Here is a 25,978-nt window from a genome sequence, read left to right as displayed (position 1 = left end):
CACAGTTGGTGTTACATATGCAAAACAAGATGTGACTTCAAGGATGTGAGTAATGTGCAGGGCCAAGAACAGGTGCCTGATAAGAGAGAGGAAACCCGGAGCTTTCATCTCTGCTGCAGGAGGCCAGAGCCTCCCTGGTGACAGAGATAACCACACTGAGTCACCTCCAGGGGGGTGACCAAGTTTATGAAGTGATGTCACAAGAAGAAGAGGGGATGTGCTATCCCCTGGGAGATGGAGAGGCGGCCCTGCTAGGGGCTTGGGTGTTCCATAGAATCCCAGACTGGTTGGGTTGGCTCATCCAGTCCAACCCCGCTGCAGTCAGCAGGGACATCTGCAACTAGAGGAGGTTGCTCAGAGCCCCAAATTACCTGACCTGCAAAGCTGCCAGGGATGGGGCATCTCCCACCTCTCTGAGCAACCTGAGCCAGGGTCTCACCAGTCACAATAAAAATTGTCTTCCTTCTGTCCAGTCCAAATTTCCCTTTTGTAGTTCAAACCATCACCCCCTGTCTGAAAGGCCACCAGAAGGTCTCCCTGAAGTCTTCTCCAGGCTGAATAACTCCAACTCTCTCAGCCTGGCCCCACAGCAGAGGGCTTCCAGCCTTCCCATCATTGCTGTGGCCTCCTCTGGCCCTGCTCCAACAGGTTCATGTCTCTGCTGTGCTGAGGGCTCCAGAGCTGGCCCCAGCACTGCAGGTGGGGTCTCAGCAGAGTAGAGCAGAGGGGCAGAATTGTCTCCCTCCACCTGCTGCCCTCAGGCAGTGAGATGAAGCTCAGGAACACATCCTATATCACTTCAAGGATGGGTCCAGCACTTTTCTCCACCCACTAGAAGTACAGGGTCTGCTCCAACATCCACCCATCCATCCGTGGACTACAACAGTGGGCTTCTCTTACTCCCCACAAAAGCTGGTGGGTGATCCAAAGGAAGTTCCTGTGCAAGTATCTCCTGGGGAAGCAATGACCTCAACCATTGCACCTATTTGGGCATGCTTCCATGTGACCTGCCCTAGGTGATTCTGACCTAGGGATCATTCAGATCCCTTCCAACCACTCTATGATTCTGTGATCATTTCCAGTCCTCCCAGGTTCTGCTAATCAGAAAAGCTCAAACACAGCCCTGCAGAAGTTGCACCCAAGCCTCATGTCTCTGCATCTAGGCAGGCACTTCAGTTCTCTGGTTTGTAGCATCTGTTTTCTGCCTGGCATCTCAAGAGGGACTTGGTTCAGGCAGTGGCTGATAGCCCAGGACACCGCTGCCAGCATAGCCACCACCAGCTTGCCAACATTATTGTCATTCCACACCTACCCCCTCTTATTTATCTCCAGGCACGAAAGGCCAGCACAGAAAATGCTGTCAGCAGCACACAAAGGGAGGAGAATTCCTATAGCAACACCCAAACAATATTTCTGACAAATGGTTGGCACAAAACACCATCAGATTTCTCAGTGGGGCTAATTCCTCCTGCTCTGCCTATGGTTGGAAGCATCACAAGCATCAGACACATCATGTTAGGCAGAAATTCTTTGCAGTGAGGGTGGGGAGATACTGGAACAGGTTGCCCAGGGAGACTATGGATGTCCCCTCCCTGGAGGTGTTCAAGGTCAGGTTCAGTGAGGCCTTGAGCAACCTGGGCTAGTGGGAGGTGTCCCTGCCCATGGCAGGGAGCGTGGAACTAGCTGATTTTCAAGGTTCCTTCCTGGGAATTAGCTGCTTCTTCACACAGGAGTGCTGTGTGCTGACTATAGCATAAGCCTCCAGACACCAGCCAGAGAAGATTTGGAGCTACAGGAAAACCTCAGCAGATAAAGTCTACACACATGTTCTTGATCCAGCTTAAAGACAGTAAACCACCAAGTGACCAAAAAGATTGAAGCCAGGACATGGCTGATCACTGGTAACATCTCAGAAGCACGAGTTCCATGTTCCCCAGGGGGTTGCACTTTCACTTCACTACATTGCTGCATATTTGCTTTTTTCTGATGGCAGATTAAGAACTGTGTGTTTCCTTAAACCACCAGCTTTTGGCCAAGACACACACACCCTTCCTGGAGCCCTGCCAGCCCACACTCGAGGCAGAGGCAGGGCTGAAGAACCATATTCCAACGTGAGCTGCTCCACCGAGAGCCCAGGAGCCAGCTCCCAGTGACAGCCAGGCACTCACCTGGCCAACCACAGAATGGTTCAGGCTGGAAAAGACCTTTAAGACCATCAAGTCTAACCATTAACCCAGCACTGCCAGGACACCACTAAACCATGTCCCTCAGCACCACATCTACACAGCTTTGAAACCCCTCTAGCGATGACGAACCTTGCAGAGAAGGCCCAAGAGAAACCACCTTGCTCTCAAGAGCTGCCTGAAAGGAGGTTGTAGCAAGGTGGTGGTTGGTCTCTTCTCTCAAGGTATAAGTGACAGGATGAGAGGAAATGGCCTCAAGCTGTGAGAGGTTAGGTTTAGGTTGGATATAAGGAACAATTTCTTTACTGAAAGGTTTGTTAAGCATTGGCACAGGTTGGCCAGGGAAGTGGTGGGGTCACTGTCCCTGGAGGGCTTTAAAAGCCATGTAGGTGTGGCACTCATGGACATGGTTTAGTGCTAGGCTTGGCTGCATTAACAGGAGTCGATGACCTTAAAGGCCTCTTTCAACCTAAACAGTTCTATGATTCAATGCAGACTCCATCACTGCCCTGAGCAACCTGGCCCAGGCCTTGACAACCCTTTTAGGGAAGAAATTGTTCCTCATGTCCAACCTAAACCTTCCCAGGAACAACTCGAGGCTGTTTCTTCTTATCACTTGTTACAGATTCACAGATTGCATCAGGTTGGAAGGGACCCTCAAAGGTCATCTTGTCATAGAATAGAATAAACCAGGCTGGAAAAGACGTTCGAGATCATTGAGTCCAACATATCCTCCAACACCACCTAATCAACTAAACCATGGCACCAAGCACCCTATCAAGTCTCCTCCTAAACATCTCCAATGATGGTGACTCCACCACCTCCGTGGGCAGCCCATTCCAATGGCCAATCACTCTCTCTATGAAGAATTTCCAGTTTGAACCTCCCCTGGCACAGCTTGAGACTGTGTCCTCTTGTTCTGGTGCTGGTTGCCTGGGAGAAGAGACCAGGCCCCACCTGTCTACAACCTCCCTTCAGGTAGATGTAGAGAGCAATAGCGTCTCCCCTGAGCCTCCTCCAGGCTAAGCAACCCCAGCTCCCTCAGCCTCTCCTCATAGGGCTCTGTTCCAAACCCCTCACCGGCTTTGTTGCCCTCACAGGGACCCTCAACCAGATGAGGCTGCTCAGAACCACATCAAGTCTGATCTTGAATGTCTTCAGGGGTGGGGCCTCAACCACATCCCTGGGCAACCTGTTCATGTTTCACCACTCTCATTGTGAAGAACCTCCTCCTAATGCCCAGCCTAAACCCCACCTGCTCCACTTTCAAACCATTACTGCTAATTTACCAGTTCTCTGACCCAGAACTTCTGTGTCTGCCTGTCCATCATGCAGTACTGAACTGAAAAGAACACAACTAATGACAAAGCACCATTTTTAACAATCACTTTCTATTTATTCCACACCCCCAAAAAAACAACAACAGGGGGGAAAAAAGCATCACTTTGGTATCTTTGAAGTCAGTAGGTTACCCAGCAAGGTTGTGGAATCACTGTCCCTGGGGGTGTTCAAGAAATATGTGGACCTGGCACTTGGGGACACAGTTTAACAGCCATGGTGGTGTTGTGTTGAAGGTTGGACTGGATGACCTTAGAGGGCTTTCCCAACCCAAACAATTCTGCAGCCTACGATTCCTCAAGAGAGAGGAGGGCAAACACATCTCAGATGCAAACACAGCTATGATTTCTGCCTGGGGTTTCACACCGTTATTTCCAGCAAGCACAGCTATGGCTTGTGCTTCCACACGGATCCTGCCAGGAACCCGCACAAGCTGCACCGCACAGAGGCAGGACCCGCGACTGTGCCGCTCCCGCAGCGAAAGGACCGAATCGCGGGCCGCAAACACCGAGAAATGGAGCCGAACGCGACAGCAAATCTGCGAGTATCTCCTGCCTGCCCTGCCACACACCCTAGAGCTGGGGCTGGCCGAAGCCCCAGTCTCCCGCACCTCCGCTTCCCCTCCATCTGACCGCACACGGGTAGCCAGACCCACCCGGTACAGGCGAAAGGCGCGGCCCGGCCCGCCCCCACCCCGCCCCGCTCCGCAGCAGGATGAGCCGCCCGAGGCTGCGGAACGGGGAGGGAGAAAGGGGGCGGGGGGGAAGCGGGGGCCTGGTGGATGAAGGCTGGGAGTGGGGGGGTTCTGGTGGATGGGGTGGGTGGCGGCGGCAACCTCACGGCTGCTCTTCGCTAAAGGGGAAGAAGGGGATGGAGAATGGGGTCTCGGCTGGCTGGTGGGGATCGGGAGCATCCTCACAGCTGTTCCCCGATAAAGGAGAAGGAGAAGACCAGGCAATAGGGGGGGGGGGGGGGGGGGGGAGGAGGACCATGGGGCATCCTCTCGGCTGCTCCCCGATAAGAACCAAGGAGAGGAAGACCGGGGACAGAGGGCGAGCACCCCATTCAGAGGCCGTCCTCTTGGCTGCTCCCCTCTACAAACCAGGAAAAAAGGGTGCCCGGGGCGGGGGGAGGGCGGGAAGAAGAAAGTGGGGAATAAAGAATAGGGGAGAGGACAGAGGCCCAGCTGTGCCCACCTTCCCCCCAACCCCCTCCTCCTCCTCCCACCTCCAGTTACCTCAGCCCCGGGCGGAGGTAGGTGGGTGGGTGTGGGACAGGGGGTAACTCGGTGCATGCGCAGCTGCCTTCAGCCCTCCATTCATTAAAAAAAAAAAAAAAAAAAAAAAAAAAAAAAGGAAAAAAAATAAGAAAAAGAAGAAAGAAATAAAGAAAGAAAAAGGGGGGGAGCGGGGAGCCACACTAAAGGAAAAGGAAAAAGAAGAAGAAAAACTGCAAACCCAGGAGCCTTTCCCATACCCGGTGGAGCCATTCACAAACGGCAGCCGCGCATGCGCAGTGGCGCCGCGGTGCCCACCCCATTCATAAGCGCCGGGCCCGGCGCTTATGAATGGGGTGGGCACCGCGGCGCCACTGCGCATGCGCAGAAGCGGCGGCTGCCCTCCCATTCATAAAAAAGCCATTTTTTTTCCCAGGCAGCTGCGGCCGCCTCTGACAGCGCCGCGCTCGCAGGTCCCTTCCCTGCAGCTCCGGCCAGGATTTCCCTGCTTCCCCACCACCACCACCTCTTCCCTTCCACCTTCCTCCTTCACTTCGGATCCAGGATTAGCTGGCCTATGGAGGGACGGTTTGAGCCGAATTCTTGAAAGTAAGTAGGGGATTTGGAGTGTTTTTGAGGGGTTTTGTTGTTGCTTGGGTTTTTTTTGTGCCGGATAAATATTTTGAAGTAAGGGGGAAAATAAAACCAAAATCTAAGCCTGAGCCCCCGGGGGAGAACCTTGTGCTGTTTCTGGATGTGTTCATCCCATCACTTGCCACTCACTGATCAGATTTCTGCCCGTGACTTTTCCAGCAGCAGTTATCTATAATTATCTATAGAGAGGAGAGCTGCCTGGTGCTTCACAGCCCAAAGGAGACTTCACCTCTTGAAGTGGGCTCCTGTTTCTCGCAGAATTTCCATCTGTTTTTCCTATTTCTGCCTCTTTTCTGTGTTGTCTCATCAACATCTGCATTTGGTGGACGTGTATGGCAGGCAGGTTTCACCGTGCTGGCGGCGGGTTGGTTTTCAGGGCTTTTAGGGCAGCAGAAAGCTCTTCTTTTTGCTGGTGAGGTGTCTTCTCCTTCATCCCTTCTTCCTCCCCTCAAAAAGAAGGAGAATTAGATGATCACCTGGGCTGACAAACAAGAACTGGCTGGCTTTTTTGGTTTGGAATGTGAAAACTGATTTGAGGCATTTCCTTTTCTTCCCAAAGCCTTGTTAGTGTCAAGTACTTGAGAGCTGTCTCCATAATAGGGCACCTCAGCCACTGGTGTGTCAGATCTTTCCTTCCTGACCTTTGCTCTGTAGCATTTTATTTCATAGAGCTGCCTTCCTCCCCTCCCTCCTCCCTGTCTTTTTGGCCTCGCTGCCTTATTCCATCCCTGTTCTCTTCCCTGTTTGGTTGTACACTTGGATGCTTCAGGTTTAAATCTGGATGGATTGTCTTCTTTTAAGGCTAGATAAGCACCAAAGATGTATACCTAGGATCCTTCCATGAAGGTATAGGAAATCTGTGCTATAGGGGGGACAAACCTGCCTTGGCTGCTTTTCTCCACCAACTGCGTAGCAGAGATAAGCCAGGATTTTATTCTCTGGTACCAGTCCTGGTGTCACCAGGGGAAGAGAAGCCTAGAGACGACATGTTCTGAAAATTCATTAGCAGAGAGGGAATGGAAAAAGCAGAAAGGGGCATGTAAGAGGCACAAAGGTCTCAGAGGGAAGCAGGACTGGGACTGCAGACCTTGGAAATGGCAGTGCAAGCGGAGATCAGCATTCAGCACAGCAGGAAAAGGCTTCACTCTTTTTTCCTTCACCTAGCTAAGGGTCTGATTTCTTGATTTAAATCTTTTATAATCCCAAATCTTTCCTCAAAGCATGAAGGAGAGAAGGGAAAAAAAATAAACAGGAAAAGCATCCCTGGATTATCCAGAGGAGAAAAGGCACATTCTAGATTGTTTAAAACTTCTTCACCAAACCATGCTCAAGGGACAGCGTGCCATAAAATCAGCTCAGGAATTGCTGCTTAATTAGGCTAAGAAAAAAACCCAGCTTCCTCAATATTAAGGCTTCCCCCCCCCTCCTCTTTATTTGGGGCTGCCATTTGTGCAGGGAATCACAATGATCCTGATGACTTAGCTTCCCCCTTCCCCATATAAAAATGAATGATAGCAGGAGGAGGGGTGGCTCTCAGTTATTGGAACCCCACTGGGGATGTCTCATTGATAAATGTGCCGTTTGCCAGGGGCTGCTGCGTTTGTTTCTGCTGGAAGGGACCCTACGGTGGTCGTGCAGGATTAAAAGGGCAGTTTCTGAAGGCTACAGCCCTTTGCAAATCCTCCACGAGGTGTGTGTGCAGGGCAGAATTTGTTTGTTCTCCTCCTGAAAACAGCAAAACAAAAGCTGGTTTCATGGAATCGTGACTAATGCCCAAACCACACTGGGAAAATGCAACATCTCGAATAAGAGCAATTTCTACCCTCCTCTCCCCCGCCTCTAAATAATAAAAATAACCTGTTCTCAGGCTTATTTGAAATAAATTTCCCCACCCAAGCAATAATTAATTCACAATCCTGAGAGTTTCCCAGGTGTTCACCAGAAAAAGCAGAAAATCCATTGATCACACTGATACATGATTAACAGCGTTCAGCTTGGTCCTTAAACCTGCCTTTTCCTGGGCAAACAGCTGCACAGACAGCGCTTGGCTTCATCATCTTGTCAACCTCTTTTTGTCATTTGACAAATGCAACACAAGCCTATTTCCTTAAGAAAATACAAAATCCTCCTGATATGGTGATCAATCAGGACCATTAGCTCAGCAGATCGCGCCCAAGCTTCGTTATTTGGCCTTAAAATAAGTGCTCTTACCCAAAGGGAAATAATATCATAGTGTCAGTCAGGGTTGGAAGGGACCACAAGGATCATCTAGCTCCAACCCCCCTGCCATGGGCAGGGACACCTCACACTAGATCAGGCTGGCCAGAGCCTCATCCAGCCTGGGCTTAAACACCTCCAGGGATGGAGCCTTAACCACCTCCCTGGACAACCCATTCCAGGGCTTCACCACTCTCATGGTGAAGAACTTCCTCCTCACGTCCAGTCTGAATCTCCCCACCTCCAGCTTCCTTAACTAAGAAACTGGAGCCCCCAGAACTCTGAACAGGAATGGGCCACAATGTGCTGGATCCATTCATGCCATAGGAACAGGCTTCAGCTGGCCAAAGCCAGCTTCTTGGAAGTCTCCAGGTCTCGTTTCCCAGCTCCTGAATTTCTGTGTTCTGGCAGGAATTTAGTGTCCCCTTTTAAAAATGGCATGTTTCCCTAAGGAGCTTTCTAATGCTTTTATTTCTTCTTTGTAATCCCAAAGAAAATTCTAGCTGTGCTTAGGTGTCAGCTGTCCCTAGGTCGGGCTGCTAAGGAAAGGAACAAAAGGAATGGATGGCAATATTTTGTTTGTATCAATACATGGTTTATGGGAAAGAGCTCTCTTTTTTTTCTTTGTTTGTTTTTTTTTTCCTTCTGGTTTAAAGCATTTACAGCTTGTCTCAACATTTAGGCAGCCCAGTTTGGTCCTAATGATTTCTAACGTGATAGGATTGTTCTGGTTGGAAAAGACCTTTAAGATCATCCAGCCCAACCATTATCTAACTCTTCCAAGTCCACCACTAAACCACATCCCTCAGCACTGCATCCAGACAGCTTTTAAACACCTCCAAAGATGGGGATTCCACCACCTCTCTGGGCAGCCTGTTCAAGTCTTTGTGAGCCCTTTCAGTGAAGAATTTTCTTCTAATGTCCAACCTAAACCTCCCCTGGTGCCACTCGAGGCCATTTCCTGTCGTCGTATCACTTGATATTAGGGAGAAGAGACCAACCCACACCTGGCTCCAACCTCCTTTCAGATAGATGTAGAGAGCAATGAGGTCTCCTCTGAGCCTCCTCCAGGCTGAACAACCCCAGGTCCCTCAGCTGCTCCTCACCAGCCTCGTTCTCCAGACCCTTTGCCAGTTTCCTGGCCCTTCTTTGGACAGAATTTCTTTAAACACATATACATTTATAGATATTCTTAACCACACACTGCAGACGTGCTCACTGGATGGTCTCCCTTAACTCCAAGTGCCTCCTCCCTCACTTAAAGCTTTTATTGAGCCTTTTGATTCCCATCAGGGTGTTCCCTATCACTGCTGGCAGCTCTGGATAAGAGGATGTCCTTTGTGCCAAACAAAGGCAATAGCAGAATTTGTTGCCTTATCACCAGCTCCTCCTTCCCAGGGGCTTTATTGATCCTTCTGCTGAGCCCTAGCCAGCAGCTCCCAGTTCCTCCCAGCTCCACACTGTGAAGCCCCAGAGATCTTCCCTTTTGATAGCTCTTATATCAGATGCCCCAGCTTGGTTTTCAATGCATATCCTGGGTATTTCCCTCTTTTTCCATCCAACCAGAGGGAGGAAGTGGAAGCTGTTGGTGAATACTGGCCTCCAGCACCATGCTGGAGCCAGCAAGGCAGGATCTGTGCTCATCCCTAAACCAGGCAATGCAGCAGTGAGCAGGGCTTTCTGGAGAAGGTTTTCCAGACTGTGTAACCAAACTAACAGAGGAGAGGCAATAGCCATGAATGTTCCAAGTAGGTGTAGACTGAAAACAGGCATAAATCAGAGGGATTTTGCACTGGTTGCCAGTGACCAGCAGGGTGAGGGAGGCGATTCTCCCCCTCAGCTCTTGTAAGACCGCACCTGGAGCACTGCATTCAGTACTGGTGCCCCCATCATAAGAAGGGCATAGAACTGTTGGAGGGGGTCCAGAGGAGGCCATGAATGTTATCAGGAGGACTGGAGAACCTCTGCTATGGGGACAGGCTGAGAGAGCTGGGGCTGTTCACCCTGGAGAAGAGAAGACTCTGGGCAGACCTTAGAGCAGCCTTCCAGTACCTGAAGCGGGCTACAGGGGAGCTGGGGAGGGACTTTTTAGCACGGCTTGTAGTGACAGGATGAGGGACAATGGCTTGGAGCTGGAAGAGGGGAGATTGAGACTGGAGGTCAGGAAGAAATTTTTGACAGTGAGGATGGTGAGACACTGGAACAGGTTGTCCAGGGGAGCTGCAGATGACCCTCCCTGGCGGTGTTCAAGGCCAGGCTGGATGAGGCCTTGAGCAACCTGGGCTGGTGGAAGGTGTCCCTGCCCATGGCAGGAGAGCTGGAACTAGTTAGTCTTTAAGGTCCCTCCCAACCTAAACCATTCTATGATTCTGAGAAGAGTTGACTTGTCCAGCCCTTGACATACACTCAATACCCAACCCCAAAGGAGGCTGTCTCCATTTAGGATCATTTCTTTGTGTTCAGACTTCTGTACAGATTCTATTGGGTGGGGGGGGTGGGGGGGGTGTTGTTGTTTGTTTCCTTCCTGGTGCCCCATTGTGTCAGGAATTCCTGTGTCCCACACAGCAAAGAAAATAAGCAGATTTCTGCAGCACATTTGCTGCAGCTGTTACTCCCCAGAGGTTCATAAGGTGGTTGTCACTTCTCCTTCACATGCTGCCATTCAGCTGGTGCAGGGACAAGAACAGGTCTAGCACCATGGTAACCAAGAGGAGGTGTGACCCAGCTGATAGGTGACAAGACTCAGAGGTCTCTGCTCTGTCCCCTCACCATCACTGACCCACAGCAAGGCTCCAGAGAAGTAATCCAGGCCTTACCTCAACCTCAGTTCATGGCTCCCACTGGTACCAGTCAGGGTCTGATCTTCCATCACTCTGTGGTTATTTTTCCATTTATTCTTCACAAAAACTTGTGATGCTCCAACACTGGGAAAGTTCTTGGAAACCTGTGATCAAAAATTATGATTGATCATTCAAGTGTGCTTTACTCTGCTGGGATAAGAAGGCAGCTCTTTCCACACATCACTCTCCATCCCAACCTTTATAACCAGTACAGATCTCCTAGAACTGCCCAGCACCACCACAGCAATGGGCAGCACCACATCACTGGTGTGTTCAGCAGCAACCCAGCATTACAGGGCACACACCCAGGGTCAGGAGAGGGGCTACCTGTGCTGCCACAGAACATTCGGAGTCCCACTAGGAGGTTTGGTTTGCTGATACAAATGGCTCCTCCCTGCCACTGGAGCTGCTGAGACACAACAGAAGGCTCACAGACAACAGGCTGCTCAAGAGCTGTAATTAAGGCGTAATTCACTCATCAAACCTGGATGATTGGATCTTTAGTTTGTAATCCACTGAGGTGGATCTGCCACTTGCACAGGGGCATTTCTGCCAAGCCAATCTTGGGCAGCAGCATTTCTGATCATAGAATGGTTTGGGTTGAAAAGCACCTTAAAGATTATCGAGTTCCAGCCCTCCTGCCATGGGCAGGGACACCTTCCACTAGCCCAGGTTGCTCAGGGCCTCATCCAACCTGACCTGGAACACCTCCAGGGAGGGAGGTCTGGATCTAGGACCCTTATTCTCATTATTCTTTGCTAGGACAACATGCATCTAGAATTTTGTCAACCATATAGAAAGAAGTTATTAAAATTATTAACTGCCAGGTAACTGAGACAGTTATAAGCATTAACTATTGCTGCAGATTTAAGGCAGGCTCCCTTTTGTTTTGCACTGGAAAGCAGGCTGTCCAGCTCCACTTGGAAAAGGAAGATATTAGAACATTAAGGCTGCAATGGCCTCAAGCTGCACCAGGGGAAATTTAGGCTGAACATTAGAGGAAACTTCTTCTCTGAGAGGGTTTTCAGCTGCTGGAACAGGCTCTGCAGTGAGGTGGTTGAATCCCCATCCCTGGAGGTGCTTCAGAGAGGCAAGACGTGGTGCTGAGGGACATGTTCTAGCCCTAGCTTTGGTAGAGTTAAAAAATATCTGTACTCCATAATCTTAAAGGTCTTTGCCAGCTAAAATGATACTGTGAATCTAAAACTTGTCCTGAAGACACTGAAGCAATGAGCCTCACTGGGGCTTTAGGTGGCTTTCTCACTTTCTGCCCACCAGGATGGAGCTTTCTATAACCCCATGTGGGCAAATCCAAAATCCCACTAAAGCACAAGGCCACATTTTGATTTCATTTCCTGTGGCTGAAGAACCTTACACATCTTTGGAGTCTGAAATAATACCAAAAGCATTTTAAAACAACAGTTGGTTCCCTACAACTCCAGGCCATGTCATTATCCACCAGCACAACAGTCATTTTAAATTGGCAGTATCTTGATGAGGAGCTCAACCAAGGGCAGAAACCAATTTTATTCCCTTGCACAGAAATCTATTTTGACTTGAAAACTGGATGTGGTGAGCAGCTGTGTGATCTCCCCACGGGGGAAGAGAAGTTTTCTCTCAGTGGCAGTTTGTGGACAAGTCTTCTTTTGGGTCACACCGACCCCACAAATGCTCCAGGCTTTGGGCAGAGTGGCTGGAAACTGGCTAAATAGGTTGGCTTACAGCAGCTGAAGATGAGCCAGCGTGTGCCCAGGTAGCCAAGAAAGCTACCAGCATCCATTGGATCAGCAATGGTGTGGCCAGCAGGACCAGGGCGAGGATTGTTGTACTCAGCACTGGTGAGGCCACCCCTCAAACACTGGGTTGAGGTTTGAGCACCTCGCACCGAGAAGGACATTGAGAGGCTGGAGCAGGTCCAGAGAAGAACAGCAAAGCTGGTGAAGGGTCTGGAGAACAGGGCTAGTGAGGAGCAGCTGAGAGAACTGGGGCTGTTCAGCCTGAAGAAGAGGGAGGCTGAGGGGAAACTTCATTGCTCTCTACAACTCCCTGAAAGGAGGTGGGAGGCAGGTGTGGGTTGGTCTCTTCTCCCATAGAACAGGTGATAGGACAAGAATAAACAGCTTCAAGTGGCACCAGGGGAGATTTAGGTTGGACATGAGTTAAAAATTCTTCCCCTTGAGGGTTGTCCAGGCCAAGCCCAGGCTGCCCAGAGCAGTGGTGGAGTCCCCATCTCTGGAGCAGTTTCAAAGCTGTGTAGATATGGTGCTGAAGGACATGGCTTAGCGGTGACCTGGCAGTGCTGGGTTAATGGTTGGACTCCATGACCTGCAAGATCTTTTCCAGCCTAAACAACTCCATGATTCCCTGAGAACTTTAGAACAAAGCTCTCCCAGTGTCAGAACTTCCTCATGGATTTTTCTTTCTGGTGTGTGCTGTCAGAAAATTGCCTAGACAATCAGAGGCAGTGAATTGGTGGCTGTGCTGATGCTGTAATTAACAGTCACTGATGATCACAGATGAGCTAATCCTATTTACAGGGATTCTGAGGGGGGACTTTTTTTTCCCTCAATTAAAATGCAATTTGCAGCCAGGCTGGATTGGGGCAGTAGATGACAAAGGAACTGCATCAAGTTTGGTAGCTTTGGGAAAGTTATGGGGCTTAAGTACCTTAAATCTCCTTTTCCACTTCATTAGTGTCTCTTCCTCTAGTTGTCCTTTTCAGATCTACAATCTTCATGCAGTGGCACATCTTCTTGTACTAAAGCTGAGCAATTAATTCAGGCAGCACACAACTGCCCTTTCCCTGGAGGTGTTCAAGGCCAGGCTGGATGATGTCTTGAGCAGCCTGGTCTAATGGAAGGTGCCCCAGCCCATGGCAGGAGGGTTGGAACTAGATGATCTTTAAGGTCCCTCCAACCCAAACCATTCATGACTTTATGAATGTATGAAAGAGAAGATCTGTTCACAACAGCAACATCAGAGTAGTGAGCCCATGATGTGCCCTCAAGGCCAAGAAGGCCAAGTGGATCCTGGGGTGCATTAAGAAGAGTGTGGCCAGCAGGTTGAGAGAGTTTCTCCTGCCCCTCTACTCTGTTTTAGGGAGGCCTCATCTGCAGTGTTGGGTCCAGTTCTGGGCTCCCCGGTTTAAGAGAGACAGGGAACTACTGGAGAGAGTTCAGTGGAGGCTACAAGGATGCTGAGGGACCTGGAGCATCTCTGTGAGGAGGAAAGGCTGAAAGCCCTGGGGCAAGAGCTGAAGGGGGGGTGGTGTGGGGGTATGTTGAGGGCAGACTCTTGTCAGTGGTTGCCAGGGCCAGGCAAGGGTGGTTCCTGGTGGGGAGGTGAAGAATGTGGTGTCCTGCTTCTGGAGTGAGAATGAGCTTTCCTGCTGCTGAGCAGACATCTTAGCAGATGCTCCTGTGAACAATCACAGGGTATCCTGGGATCTGCCTGCAAACCAACTGCATTTCAAAGGCTGCCTTGCTTGTATTGTTCCAGTCATCCCAGAGGAGTTTCAGACTGGTTGCAGCTGCATTTTTTCCCCTTTGGGGAACACACCAACCACAAAAAGTCAAGTTACAATGTCTCAAAGGATCTTTCAGGGAAGTCACTGGAAACTCTGCACGGACCCAGGCAGGCATACCTCAGCCTGCAGGACTTCACAGGAGCAATCTGGCTTCTTGGCTTGCTTCTGAACCAGCACAAGTCTAGATTTCTCTTCTTTACCATGAGAGACAGAGTTCTCCTGGGATGGAGACAAAGCTTAGAGCAGAAAGATGTGCACAAGGCAGGTGCCAGTGGAAGCATACAGACAAAAAAAAAAAGCAGCATCTACACCATAAAATATCATCCCTGTCATCTGGGCAGATCCCCAGGGAGGAGAAACCTCCTGCCAGAACAAACACCACTCTAGTTCAGCACTGGAGATGTTTGACCTGGATCTGTCACCACCAATCTTACTGCAGTGCTGAAACTTCTGATGACAAGAGCAGCAGCAGCAGCAACATGGTCATGGGCCCTGGAAAATTCCACAAATATCAGAAATCTGTGGCTCTTAGAAGTAGCTGGAGAGGTGAGAGCAGTTAACCAGAAACCCTCTGCTCAGGGCTGAGAAGGCAGGGCAGGGGGTGAAGGACCACATACAGCACAAGCACCAAAAATGGGTAGGGTTTGTATTGATGGTGTGTTAAAGGAGAGCTCCAGCAAGAGAGACATCGTGTCCAGGGTGGGGGTGGGAATGAGGAGAGCTGGGTCTTGTCTGGCTGTCTTTGCTCCAGAAGCTTTAGAATCAGAGAAACACAGAATCATTTTGGTTGGGAAAGACCTCCAAGAGCATCAAGTCCAACCATTCTTTAGCTCTACCAAGGCTGGGGCTAAACCATGTCCCTCAGCACCACATCTCCATGGCTTTGAAACCTTTCCAGGGATGGGGACTCCACCACTGTCCTGGGAAATCTGGTCCAGGCCTTGACATCCCTTCTGGTGAAGAAATTGTTCCTCATGTTCAGCCAAAACCTCCCCTGGAGCAACTTGAGGCCCTTTCCTCTTGTCCTATCATTTGTTCCATGGGAGAAGAGACCAAGCCTAACCTGGCCTCAGCTTCTTTTCAGGGAGTTGTAGAGAGCCAGAAAGTCTCCCCTCAGCCTTCTCTTCTACAGACTTGTTACCTCAGCTCCCTCAGCTGCTCCTCACCAGACCTATTCTCCAGAACCTTCACCAGGTTCAGTGCCTTTCTCTGAACCTACTCCAGCCCCTCAATGTCCTTCTTGGAGTGAGCCCTGCAAAACTTTATTCAAGTGGATCCTGTGGCCAAATATCTGCAGGGTAGTTGAGTTTGCCATGGCAGGGCTTTCATTTGCCTTGCTCTGCAGAAACAGTTTCCTGTTAGAATGACAATTTGAAGCTGAATTGTATCAGATGATGATGAACAATTTCCAACATCCACTGGCCTAAAAGTGTGTGTGTGGGGAGGTTTGTCTAGGCTTTGGCTCCCTTCTGGGATAATTAACTCTGCAATCCTGATTAGCATTATCTCAACTTAGCCACCTTTAATGTCTGCCTGCATATGGCCATGTCTGCGTCCCTGGGGTTTGGGTGTTCTAAGAGGGCCTGAGACTCTAATCCTTCTCCAAATTAATCTGATGCCATAACTTCCATGTGATGTCTTTGCTGATGCTGGACCACTGCAGACTATGCAGCTCCAGAGCTAGTGGAAAGCTAAAACCTCAGCTCCTGGGTGCTGCTGCTAGGGTAGAGTTTTCTTTTAAGATCCACTGGGTCCAAGCACTCTGACTCCACCGAGGCTGAGGCTAAACCATGTACCCTCAGCACATCTTTGTAGCCTTGGAACACCATAAGGGATGGGGATTCAACCACCTGCCTGGGCAGCCCCAGTCTTTAAGAACCCTTTCAGCAAAGGATTTTCTTCTAATCTCCAACCTAAACATCCCCTGGTGTGACTTGAGGCCATTTCCTCTTGTCCTTGTTCCTTGAAAAAGAGAGACCGACCCCCACCACACTCCAGCCTCAGGGTGCGGAGGTTATTTCAGCGTGACAGAGGCAGTGAGGGCAGGGGACACAAAGGAGCAGGCAGACAGAGGCTCAGAACATCATTGCTCAGCATGCCACCATTTCCTCCACCTACCTTCCATCTAATGTCAGCTCTGCTGCACTTCCTCTCAGCAGCCAAAACAGCTGCAGCTCGAGGGAAAGAGGGAAAGAGGGAAAGAGGGAAAGAGGGAAAGAGGGAAAGAGGGAAAGAGGGAAAGAGGGAAAGAGGGAAAGAGGGAAAGAGGGAAAGAGGGAAAGAGGGAAAGAGGGAAAGAGGGAAAGAGGGAAAGAGGGAAAGAGGGAAAGAGGGACCCCACTCAGGACAAAACCCAAACCAGACAGACAACCAAAACCCCAACCCCACAAACAAACAAACCACCACCACAAAAATAAGAAAAACAACTTCCTGGGGAATCAAAGTCTTCCTGCAGGGCACCAGGACATACACACCACTGACTGCCCTGCTGAACACTGGCCTGCAGTGAGTACTTTTTATATCATAGAATCATTTTGGTTAGAAAAGACCTCCAAGATGATCAGGTCCAACTGTCAGCCCAGCACTGCCAGGTCACGGCTAAACCATGGCCCTCAGCACCACATCTCCATGGCTTTAAAACCCCTCTAGGGGTGGGGACTCCATTAGTGCCCTGTGCAGCCTGGGCCAGGGCTTGACAAACCTTTTGGGGAAGAAATCGTTCATTGTGTGTAATCTAAACCTCCCCTGGCTCATCAGCCTGAATTCTGATGTGCAAATGAAAATTGATTTTTCCCCCCCTCTGTGTGCATCCTGTTGTCAGAATCATCACTTCTTTTTAATTGGGATTTTTGTCTCCAGGGATTATTGGGATTTTGGCTTTTAGTTGAGTTCAGGGATGGTAGAGTCACCATCCCTGGAATAAAATAGAATAGAATAAACCAGGTTGGAAGAGACCTTCAAGATCATCAAGTCCAACCCATCATCCAACAGCATCTAATCAACTAAACCATGGCACCAAGCACCCCATCAAGTCTCCTCCTGAACACCTCCAATGATGGTGACTCCACCACCTCCCTGGGCAGCACATTCCAATGGCCAATCACTCTATGAAGAATTTCTTCCTAACATCCAGTCTGAACCTCCCCTGGCACAGCTTGAGACTGTGTCCTCTTGTTCTGGTGCTGGCTGCCTGGGAGAAGATACCAATCCCCTCTTGGCTACAACCTCCGTTCAGGTAGATGTAAAGAGCAATAAGGTCTCCTCTGAGCCTCCTCTTCTCCAGGCTAAGCAACCCCAGCTCCCTCAGCCTCTCCTCATAGGTTTTGTGCTCCAAACCCCTCACCAACTTTGTTGCCCTTCTCTGGACACCTTCCAGCAAGTCAACATCTTTCCTAAACTGAGGAGCCCAGAACTGGACCCAGGACTCAAGGTGCAGCCTAACTAGTGTGGTGTACAGGGGCAGAATGACCTCCCTGCTCCTGCTGGCCACACTGTACCTGATCCAGGCCAGGATGCCATTGGCCCTCTTGGAGGTGTTCACGAAACATGTGGTCATGGAATCTGGGGACATGGTTGAGTGGCTGTGGTGGTGTTGGGTTGACAGTTGGACTGAAGGATCTTAGAGGTCTTTTCCTACTTAAATTATTCTATGATCCTGTTTTCTACACATAGTAACTAGCAACAGATGCTCTAAAAACTCTCTTGTTCCTCAAGTCAATGAGCTATGAATAATGACACAAAAAACATTTCACATCAATGGCCAAGACCCAGCAGAGAATTGTAACTGGTGGAGAAAACCTGCATAAGGACTACATGACAATAATCATCCTCACTGCTAATAAAGCTTCTTCCTTCTCCTCTTCTGCAGTGGAAAGGAGCCTGGAGGGCAGGACATGGTGCCAGCACACAGAGGTGGCATATGCCATGCTGCCTGTGCCGCCCTTCCCTCTGCTCCCCAGCCTCAGCTTGCTCTGCTCTCGATCCCAGGAGAGCTGGCAGGTTTTCAAGCCCTCAAATGCCAAGTGATCCATCAAAGCAATGATTTCCAGATAGAATAGTGGGCTCTAGAAACAGTTTTCTGTGGGTAAAACCACACTTCCCTTATTCCTTCCAAAAATGCAGGGTTAGTTCATGCTCCAATTGGGTTAAATTCAGTGGGGGAAGTGCACTTGGAATGTAGATGAACCCTCACACACACACCTCTCATACATGGCTCACAGAGTCATCTGGGCTGGAAGAGACCTTTAAGATCATCAAGTCCAACCATTAATCCAGCAATGCCAGGTCATCACTAAACCAGGTCCCTCAGCACCACCTCTCCATGGCTTTGAAACCCCTCCAGGGATGGGGACTCCACCACTGCCCTGGGCAGCCTGGACCAGGCCTTGACAACCCATTTCATAGAACCATAGAACAGTTTGGGTTGGAAGGGACCTTCAAGATCATCTAGTTCCAACCCCTGCCATGGGCAGGGACATCTTCCACCAGCCCAAGCTGCTCAAGGTCTCATCCAACCTGGCCTTGAAGCACCTCCAGGGAGGGGGCATTCACAACCTCCCTGGGCAACCTGTTCCAGTGTCTCACCACCCTCACCCTAAAGAATTTCTTCCTAATCTCCACTCTAAATCTCCTCTCTTTCAGCTCAAAGCCATTGCACTGCAAACCCTTGTCAAAAGTCCCTCCCCAGCTGCCCTGTAGCCCCCTTCAGGTACTGGAAGACTGCTCTAAGGTCTCCCTGGAGCCTTCTCTTCTCCAGGTTGAACAAGCCCAACTCTCCCAACCTGTCCCCATAGTGGGGGGTGCTCCAGTCCTGTTTTGGGGAAGAAGTTGTTCCTCATGTCCCACCTAAACCCCCTTTGGCACAATTTGAGGTCACTTTAGTCGGGTGCAGTTCTTCCCCCTGACTGTTTTCAGGCTGCTGGACACTCAAAACTTTTTGGTGCTGCTGGAGAAGGTTAATTTGTTTGCCTGAACACCACCAGCTGGCAGTGCCTCAAGCCCTTCACCGTTTCCTTTCTCTCCATCCCAGAAGCTTTTTCCCATCCCACAAGTGGCTCTGCAGCTTTACTCCCCACTCCTTTAAACTGCTCTCCAGCACAATATTATTTATGAATAAAGGTCACCCCGTGAGGAAATGGCACATCCAGCAGCAAACAATGTGCACTTTCTAAATCTGAACCCAGCCGTTTCCGTTCTTTGATTTAAGTTTAGTTACTTCCTGTGGTTTCTTGTCCTACGCCGCCACTGAATCCTTGGATGGGCTCCAGGAGAAATTGCACTCTTTCAATGAATCCAGAATCTGCAGCAGCAGGCAGCTTAGCTACTACAGCTAGTAAACAGCACTTCAACTCACTCTTACTGATTCACAGATGGCATTGGGTTGGAAGGGACCAAGCGCTTCCTCCTGATGTCCAACCTGAATCTGCCCTGCTCCGCTCTCAAACCATTGCCCCTCTTCCCATCACCACAGTCCCTGCCCAGCCTTCCTGTAGGTGCCCTTCAGATATTGAAATGCAGCTCTAAGGTTTCCCCAGAGCCTTCTCTTCTCCTTGCTGAGCAACCCCAACTCTCCCAGTCTGTCCCCATAGCAGAGGTGCTGCAGCCCTCCCATCATCTTTGTGGCCTCCTCTGGACCCACTCCAGCATGTCCCTCGTGTGTTGGGGATCCCAGAGCTGGAGACAGCACTGCAGGTGCCCCTCACCAGAGCAGAGGGGCAGAATCAGCTCTCTCCATCTGGGGGCCACTCTGCTTTCAATGTAGCCCAGGATGCCATTGGCCTCCTGGGCTGCAAGTGCCTATTGCTGGCTCATGTCCAGCTTCTCATCCACCAGTTCACTTCGTGTTTGGAACAGGAGTGCCTAATTATCTGCATGAGGTGGCACATCAACCTGACCTCTGCGTGGTCTCCTCATCTGCTCTCACCTCTGCTTGCAATCAGCCAAGATCTGAGCAAGAGCTTCCACCTTCTATGCTATAGCTGGAAACCAGTGGTGGAGATAGGACATGTCCTCACTGCAGCCAAGCCACCCTCCTGCAGGCAGGTTCTGGGTTGGCAAGGACAATGAGAGGAGGTTGGAGCTAAATGGGAGTCAGTCTCTTCTCCCTAGGAACAAGTGTTAGAACAAAGTGGGAGCAACCTCAGGTTGCCCCAGGGGAGGTTTAGGTTGGACATTAGAAGAAATTCCTTCACTGAAAGGGTTCTCAAAGACTGGAACAGGCTGCCCAGGGGGGTGGTTGAATCCCCGTCCCTGGAGGGGTTTCAAAGAGGCAGCGATGTGGCACTGAGGAACGTGGTTTGGCCACAGCCTTAGCAGAGTTAGAGAATGGTTGGACTTGATGACCTTAAAGGTCTTCTCCAGCCAAAAGGTTTCTGTGATCCTAGGGTGCTAAAGCCTCTGGTTCAAAGACAGACAAACAAGACTCTCCTCATTCCCACCCCTGCTCTAGACACACTGTCTCTCTTGATGAAGCTCTCCTTTAAAACACCGTCAGTACAAACCCTGCCTATTTTTGGTGCTCGTGCTGCACATGGTCCTTGACCCCCTGCCCTGCCTTCTCACCCCCAGCAGAAGGTTGCTAGTTAATAAGGTCTCAGCGCCACACTCTGAAGCTTCTTTGTACCAAGCCAAGGCTCCTGCAAGCACTGATTTTGCATTTCAGAATCAGGGTTAATTAAGGAAAGTCCTCAAACCTTAGATGAGTCATTTCAGGCAGTTTGCTGACAAAGTTACACATGAACATCCACCACTGACCTCAAGACGAGCAGCAAAAGTGATGAACAGGCATTTCAGGAGCCTGCAGTCCCCAGGACCAGAGTCAGGGAATCAGAGAATTATTTCAGAGGGAAAAGCCCTCTAAGAGCATTGAGTCCAACCATCAACCCAACACCACCAAACCACATCCGTCAAACCACATCCCCAGGTGCCATATCCACACATTTCTTCAACACATCCAGGGATGGGGACTCACCACCTCCCTGGGCAGCCTGTTCCAATGCCTGACCACTCCTGCATGTCCTCCTCATGTCCAATCTATGTCTCCCCTGGCATTTCCTCTCCTTCTATCACCTGATACTACAGGGGAGAGACCAACCCCCACCTCAATGCAGCCTCCTTTCAGGGACTTTAAAAAGCAGCAAGGTCTCTCCTCAGCCTTCTCTTCTCCACACTAGACACCCCCAGTTCCCTCACCTGCTCCTCACCAGCCCTGTTCTCCAGACCCTTCACCACTTTTCTTGACCTTCCCTGGACTTACTCCAGCTTCTCAATAGCCTTCCTGGAATGAGAGGCTCAAAACTGAACCCACTCTTTGAGGTGCAGCCTCACCTGTGCCCAGTACAGGAGATGATCACTTTCCCAGTCCTGTTGGCCACAAGGTTAGGAGGAGAAGCACAGCAGCAAAGCAGGAGGAATGCGCTTCACAGGCAGCCAAGTGCTCTGCCTCCCCTGCTCACAACTTCTACCTCTTCAAACCTTCTGCATGATACCAGCCTCAGCTGAGGGCCCTGGTTGGGCAGGTGTTGCAGGGTCACTCATTAACCACCTGCTCTTTCTTTCTCCTTTCCCTCCCCCAGCACACCTAAGAGCAGCTTTCTCCCCCTGGATCAGACTGCTTCATCCATGGAGCCCCGGGTTCCCCACAACATCACCGTTGTGCCCAGCTCCACGATGGTCCAGCCCTTGCTGGACAGTCGGATCCCCTACGGGCGGCTGCAGCACCCCCTGCCCATCGACCAGATGAAGACAACTCACATGGAGAATGACTACACCGACAACCCCACCGCCTCCCAGCTGGCGGCTCAGAAGCATCCCCGAGCCCCCCACGAACTGCCTTTGACCAACCAGCACGTCCAGCGCTGTGAGCAGGATGTCACCCACCCCTGGATTTCCTTCAGTGGACGCCCCAGCTCCATCAGCAGCAGCAGCAGCACGTCTTCAGACCAAAGGCTCTTGGACCACATGGCCCCAGCGCCCGTGGCGGAGCAGTCCTCCCCCAGAGCGGTCCGCATCCAGCCCAAGGTGATCAACTGCAAGCCCCTGGACCTGAAGGAACCTGTGTCTCAGGAACTGGACAAGCACTTTCTGCTGTGTGAAGCCTGTGGGAAGTGCAAGTGCAAGGAGTGTGCGTTGCCCAGGACTCTCCCTTCCTGCTGGGTGTGCAACCAAGGGTGCCTCTGCTCGGCACAGAACCTGGTCAACTACTCCACCTGCATGTGTCTCGTCAAGGGCATCTTCTACCACTGCACCAATGAGGACGATGAGGGCACCTGTGCTGACCACCCCTGCTCCTGCTCCCACTCAAACTGCTGTGCCCGCTGGTCCTTCATGAGCGCCCTCTCCCTGGTGCTCCCCTGCTTGCTCTGCTACCTGCCAGCCACCGGCTGCGTCAAGCTGTCCCAGAGATGCTACGACCAAGTGAGCCGGCCTGGATGCAGATGCAAAAACACAAACAGTGTCATCTGCAAGGCGCTGCCAGAGAGCAAAGGGAGCAGGTCAGAAAAGCCCTTTTGATGGTTTGGGAGGCTGGGGAGCAGAAGGACACTCCAGGGAAGGGGGTGACGCTGGCTCTTTTTAACATAACCTGTGGTCTGAGGGTGGCGGTTGGCCCTCAGGGGAAGCAGAAGCAACTCTTTCCACAAACCGAAGCACTTTGGGTTATTCAGGGGTTTGGGACTGGTCAGAATTTCAAGAGAAGGGGCCAAAGAGGAATCTTAACCTAGAGTGAAGGCTGCACACCTACGAATGGCATGGGGTACAGCTGCCTCACACCTCCCGCTCACCACAGGAACCAGGAGCTGCTGGCTTGGCAGGCACAGCTGCACAATACCCATTCCCAGATGCAAACCGCTGCTTTGGAGTCACATTCAGGGTGGCCTTCTTGGTTTTGCTTTCCTTCCAAACCCTGATTTGCTACCAGCAGCCTGTTGAAGGTGATGGGTTAACTTCTTCCACCCTCCTCCCCTGCCTGATCACCCTCAGAAGGTCCAGCTGCACATGAAGTACATGTTTCTCAAAAGCTTTCTGTGTCCCTCGAAGATTTTGAGCCAGAAGTGAAGCTGCAGGTCATTTGTTGAAGGGTCTTTTACCATTTAGACACGTTGCTTTCCTTGAACTCCCTTGGCCACATGGATTTGGACCTTCTTCAAGCAAGATGGTATCAAGCTGGTTCCTCCCCAGGAAGAAGAGTAGCAGCATGTGTTGGATCAGTGGTACCAACATGGTGGCGTTCTGCCTGCAAAGCTGATCCATAGCATCAGGTTTCACTCAATGGAATATTCATTTCACATCCACCTGCTCTTGGGCAAATCCCATTCCCCAAGGCATGTGCTGGAGCAAAGGGGATCGTTTCCACACCACGATGTGAAGATGTTCAGTGTTTGTTTCTCTCAACCTCTTAAGCTCTGTTCAGGAGTCACAAACCCCAAATGCACGACACACCTAGGTGTATTTTTGTAGGGATACCCAACCCAGTACCTCCTCTCCTGGAACAAGCTCTCCTTTGCTCATTAAATATTCAGATTGTTAGGGTGTTTCTGGTTTGGGGGATGAATGACATTTGCTGGAAGTACAGCCCATTCCCCGACCTCTATTGCTGCTGGTCAACCTTTGCCTCCTCTGTACAGAAGTGTCTTGTTCAGGTGTAGAGAATGCTGTTCGTGTTTATGTCAGTGTTAACAGACACCAGGGGAAGCCAGGGGAGGACAGAGAGCTTGTTTAAAGAAGGTGCCCAAGGTTGGGAGCAAGAGAATCTCGCTGGCTTTGCCCATGTGCTCATCTTAGGGCTGGGTCTGCATTGCCTCAGGATGCAGCAACCCTTTAGGATGCAGCAACCCCTTTCTCTTGACAACTACAAGGTGCTAAACACAAACCTTTGCCCAAACATGCAACACTAATCAGCAGGTAGGTACTTGCTGCGTGCAGACAACTGAGCTAGGCTCTTCTCCTGGTTTTTTTCCTTCCTTTTCATGTTTTTTTTGTTCTAATGAGAGGAATTTTCCTCAGTCAGTGCACAGCAGTGACAGTGAAATGTCATCTCTAATTAGACAAGCAATAGGCAGAGCTCATGTAGCATTTCCAGGAAGCCCATTTAGCTTGGCTGCAGTGCAGTTGCTGCATGGAAGGATGGGCAGGGGCAACATGAAGGGACTCCTGGTGTCTCTTTGCTTTCAGAATTCACTTAACCTGCATGGCTTGGGGGTTGGTTAGGCTTAGAGATATTCATTGAACAAGGAATTAAAAAGAAGAAACCAACCAAACAACCCCCCCACCAACTTTCTCTGTGTAGAACTTCTGCTGGCTTGAACATGATACATCAGAGGAAAAGGGATACTACATCTGTCACCACATCCCAGGTCCTGAGTTTATCCTTTCACTGACTGCATGGGGACACAGAATCCCAGAACATCATGTTGGAAGGGACCTCAAGAATCATCTGGTCCAACCTTTCTAGGTGATAGTGTAGTTGAAATGAGCTGGGCCAGCACCCTGTCAAGCTGAGTCTTAAAACTGTGCAGTGTAGGGGAATCCCCTGCCTCTCTTGGGAGATGATTCCAGTGGCACCAGAGAGAAGGCAGCTAGTGGGGATCCAGAGCTATATTTCTTGTCTTGCACAAATTGGAGGGGAAAAGGTAAAAGGAAACCCAAGCCCAAGCTGGCTGAATTGTTGGTTGAACGTATAAGGTATTCTATTTAATAAGAAAACTCATTCTCCTGAGATGCAAACAGGCTAGAAAACAGCAGGAGAAGGATCAGCCTGCTGCCCTCCTCTCTTAGGACCATACCTATCCAAATGGCCTCCACTTCTGGTTGTTTTGCCTCTTTGACCCTCTGTCCCTGGCTGTTCCTGGGGGAATTTGAGCTGAGAAGCTGCAAGAGCGAAGTCCCCCAGGCAGCACTGATGCATGGTCCTTGCCAGCAAACGCACCACTGGAGTGGTCACCACCATGCCAATCTACACTCATATATATACACCCAGCAAGCCCCTAGGGGTTTGCTTTCACTGTACATAGCTGTAAACTATTTCTCTGTTGGATTCTTTTCATATCTAAGTCCTGCAGTGGTGTAAGGTGACCCCCACGTGGGCTGTGAAGCGTTAGTAGATGTGTTAGAGCAGTGCTAAATGTAGCAGAGCAACCTTCCCTCTTCTTGGTCTCCTCATGTAGTAGGACTCTGCTCCATCAGCTCCTGGCCCAAGGCATGGCCAGAAAGTGTCAAGCACTTTGCAGAGCACTTGGAATGGTTCAGGGTCAGCTGAAAGCAGGGCTCTGCTGTCAGTGCTGGCTGTGGGGCTGGCAGAGGGTACGATCCAGTCAATGGTTTTATTCTACTCTCTTCCCCTCCCCCTCCATTCCCTTATTCCAACACCTCTCTTCCCCCATCCCAACATCTCCATTCTCCCATCCCAACACCTTTATTCCTTCATCCCCTTTCAAGGTACTTGGGCCTCCTGCCACCCCTGAGACATCCATGGGCACGGTGCTGTGTCACCCCAGCCCTGGCCGTCCTCCCTCTAGGCCAGGTGCCCTGTTGCAGATTGAGGTCCAGCTGCTGATCAGCACAACCTTTGGGCACAACATTTGCCATGCTGGGGTGGGACCACAAAGGCAAGAGCATTTTTCCCCAGGGTGGGCACTGTGCCAGCACAGAGCAGCTCTGAGGAAGAGCAAGAGCTTTGCCACCCTGAAATACTAATGGCTGTAGCAGGCTCATTGCTGGGCTTCACCCTCTGCCCACATAGCAAGAAGGGGTGACTTTATGGGGCACTGACCATGCCACATCACTGGCTTGAGTGGCTTCACCAGACAAATCACCACTGAACCCTCCACCCCAGTGGGTACATGGAGTAGCTAGTAAATCCACACCATTGCTCCCCAGCTTTCCCACCTGGATGAGCCCTCACAGCACTGGGTATTCCCCCTCCCACACTTGGACACGCTGAGAAAGGTTTCCCCCCCTCCACACTTCTGTTACCACCCCACCACATCTACACCCTGAGAAGTTGCTA

General features: G+C 50.6%; 1 protein-coding gene across 1 annotated transcript; it reads left to right on the top strand.

The window, feature by feature from the left end:
• The first annotated feature begins 5,188 nt into the window (after nt 1–5,188).
• Nucleotides 5,189–25,978, top strand: SPRY4 (sprouty RTK signaling antagonist 4). Its single transcript, XM_054168555.1, has 2 exons — nt 5,189–5,346; nt 21,549–25,978. The coding sequence occupies exon 2, from the start codon at nt 21,595–21,597 to the stop codon at nt 22,483–22,485; it is 891 nt and encodes a 296-aa protein (XP_054024530.1). The 5' UTR covers nt 5,189–5,346; nt 21,549–21,594; the 3' UTR covers nt 22,486–25,978.

This window comes from Dryobates pubescens, chromosome 16 (genome assembly GCF_014839835.1).
Source record: "Dryobates pubescens isolate bDryPub1 chromosome 16, bDryPub1.pri, whole genome shotgun sequence".
Taxonomy (NCBI): domain Eukaryota; kingdom Metazoa; phylum Chordata; class Aves; order Piciformes; family Picidae; genus Dryobates; species Dryobates pubescens.
Note: the sequence above shows the minus strand (reverse complement) of the source record. Positions and strands in the feature narration are given on the sequence as shown.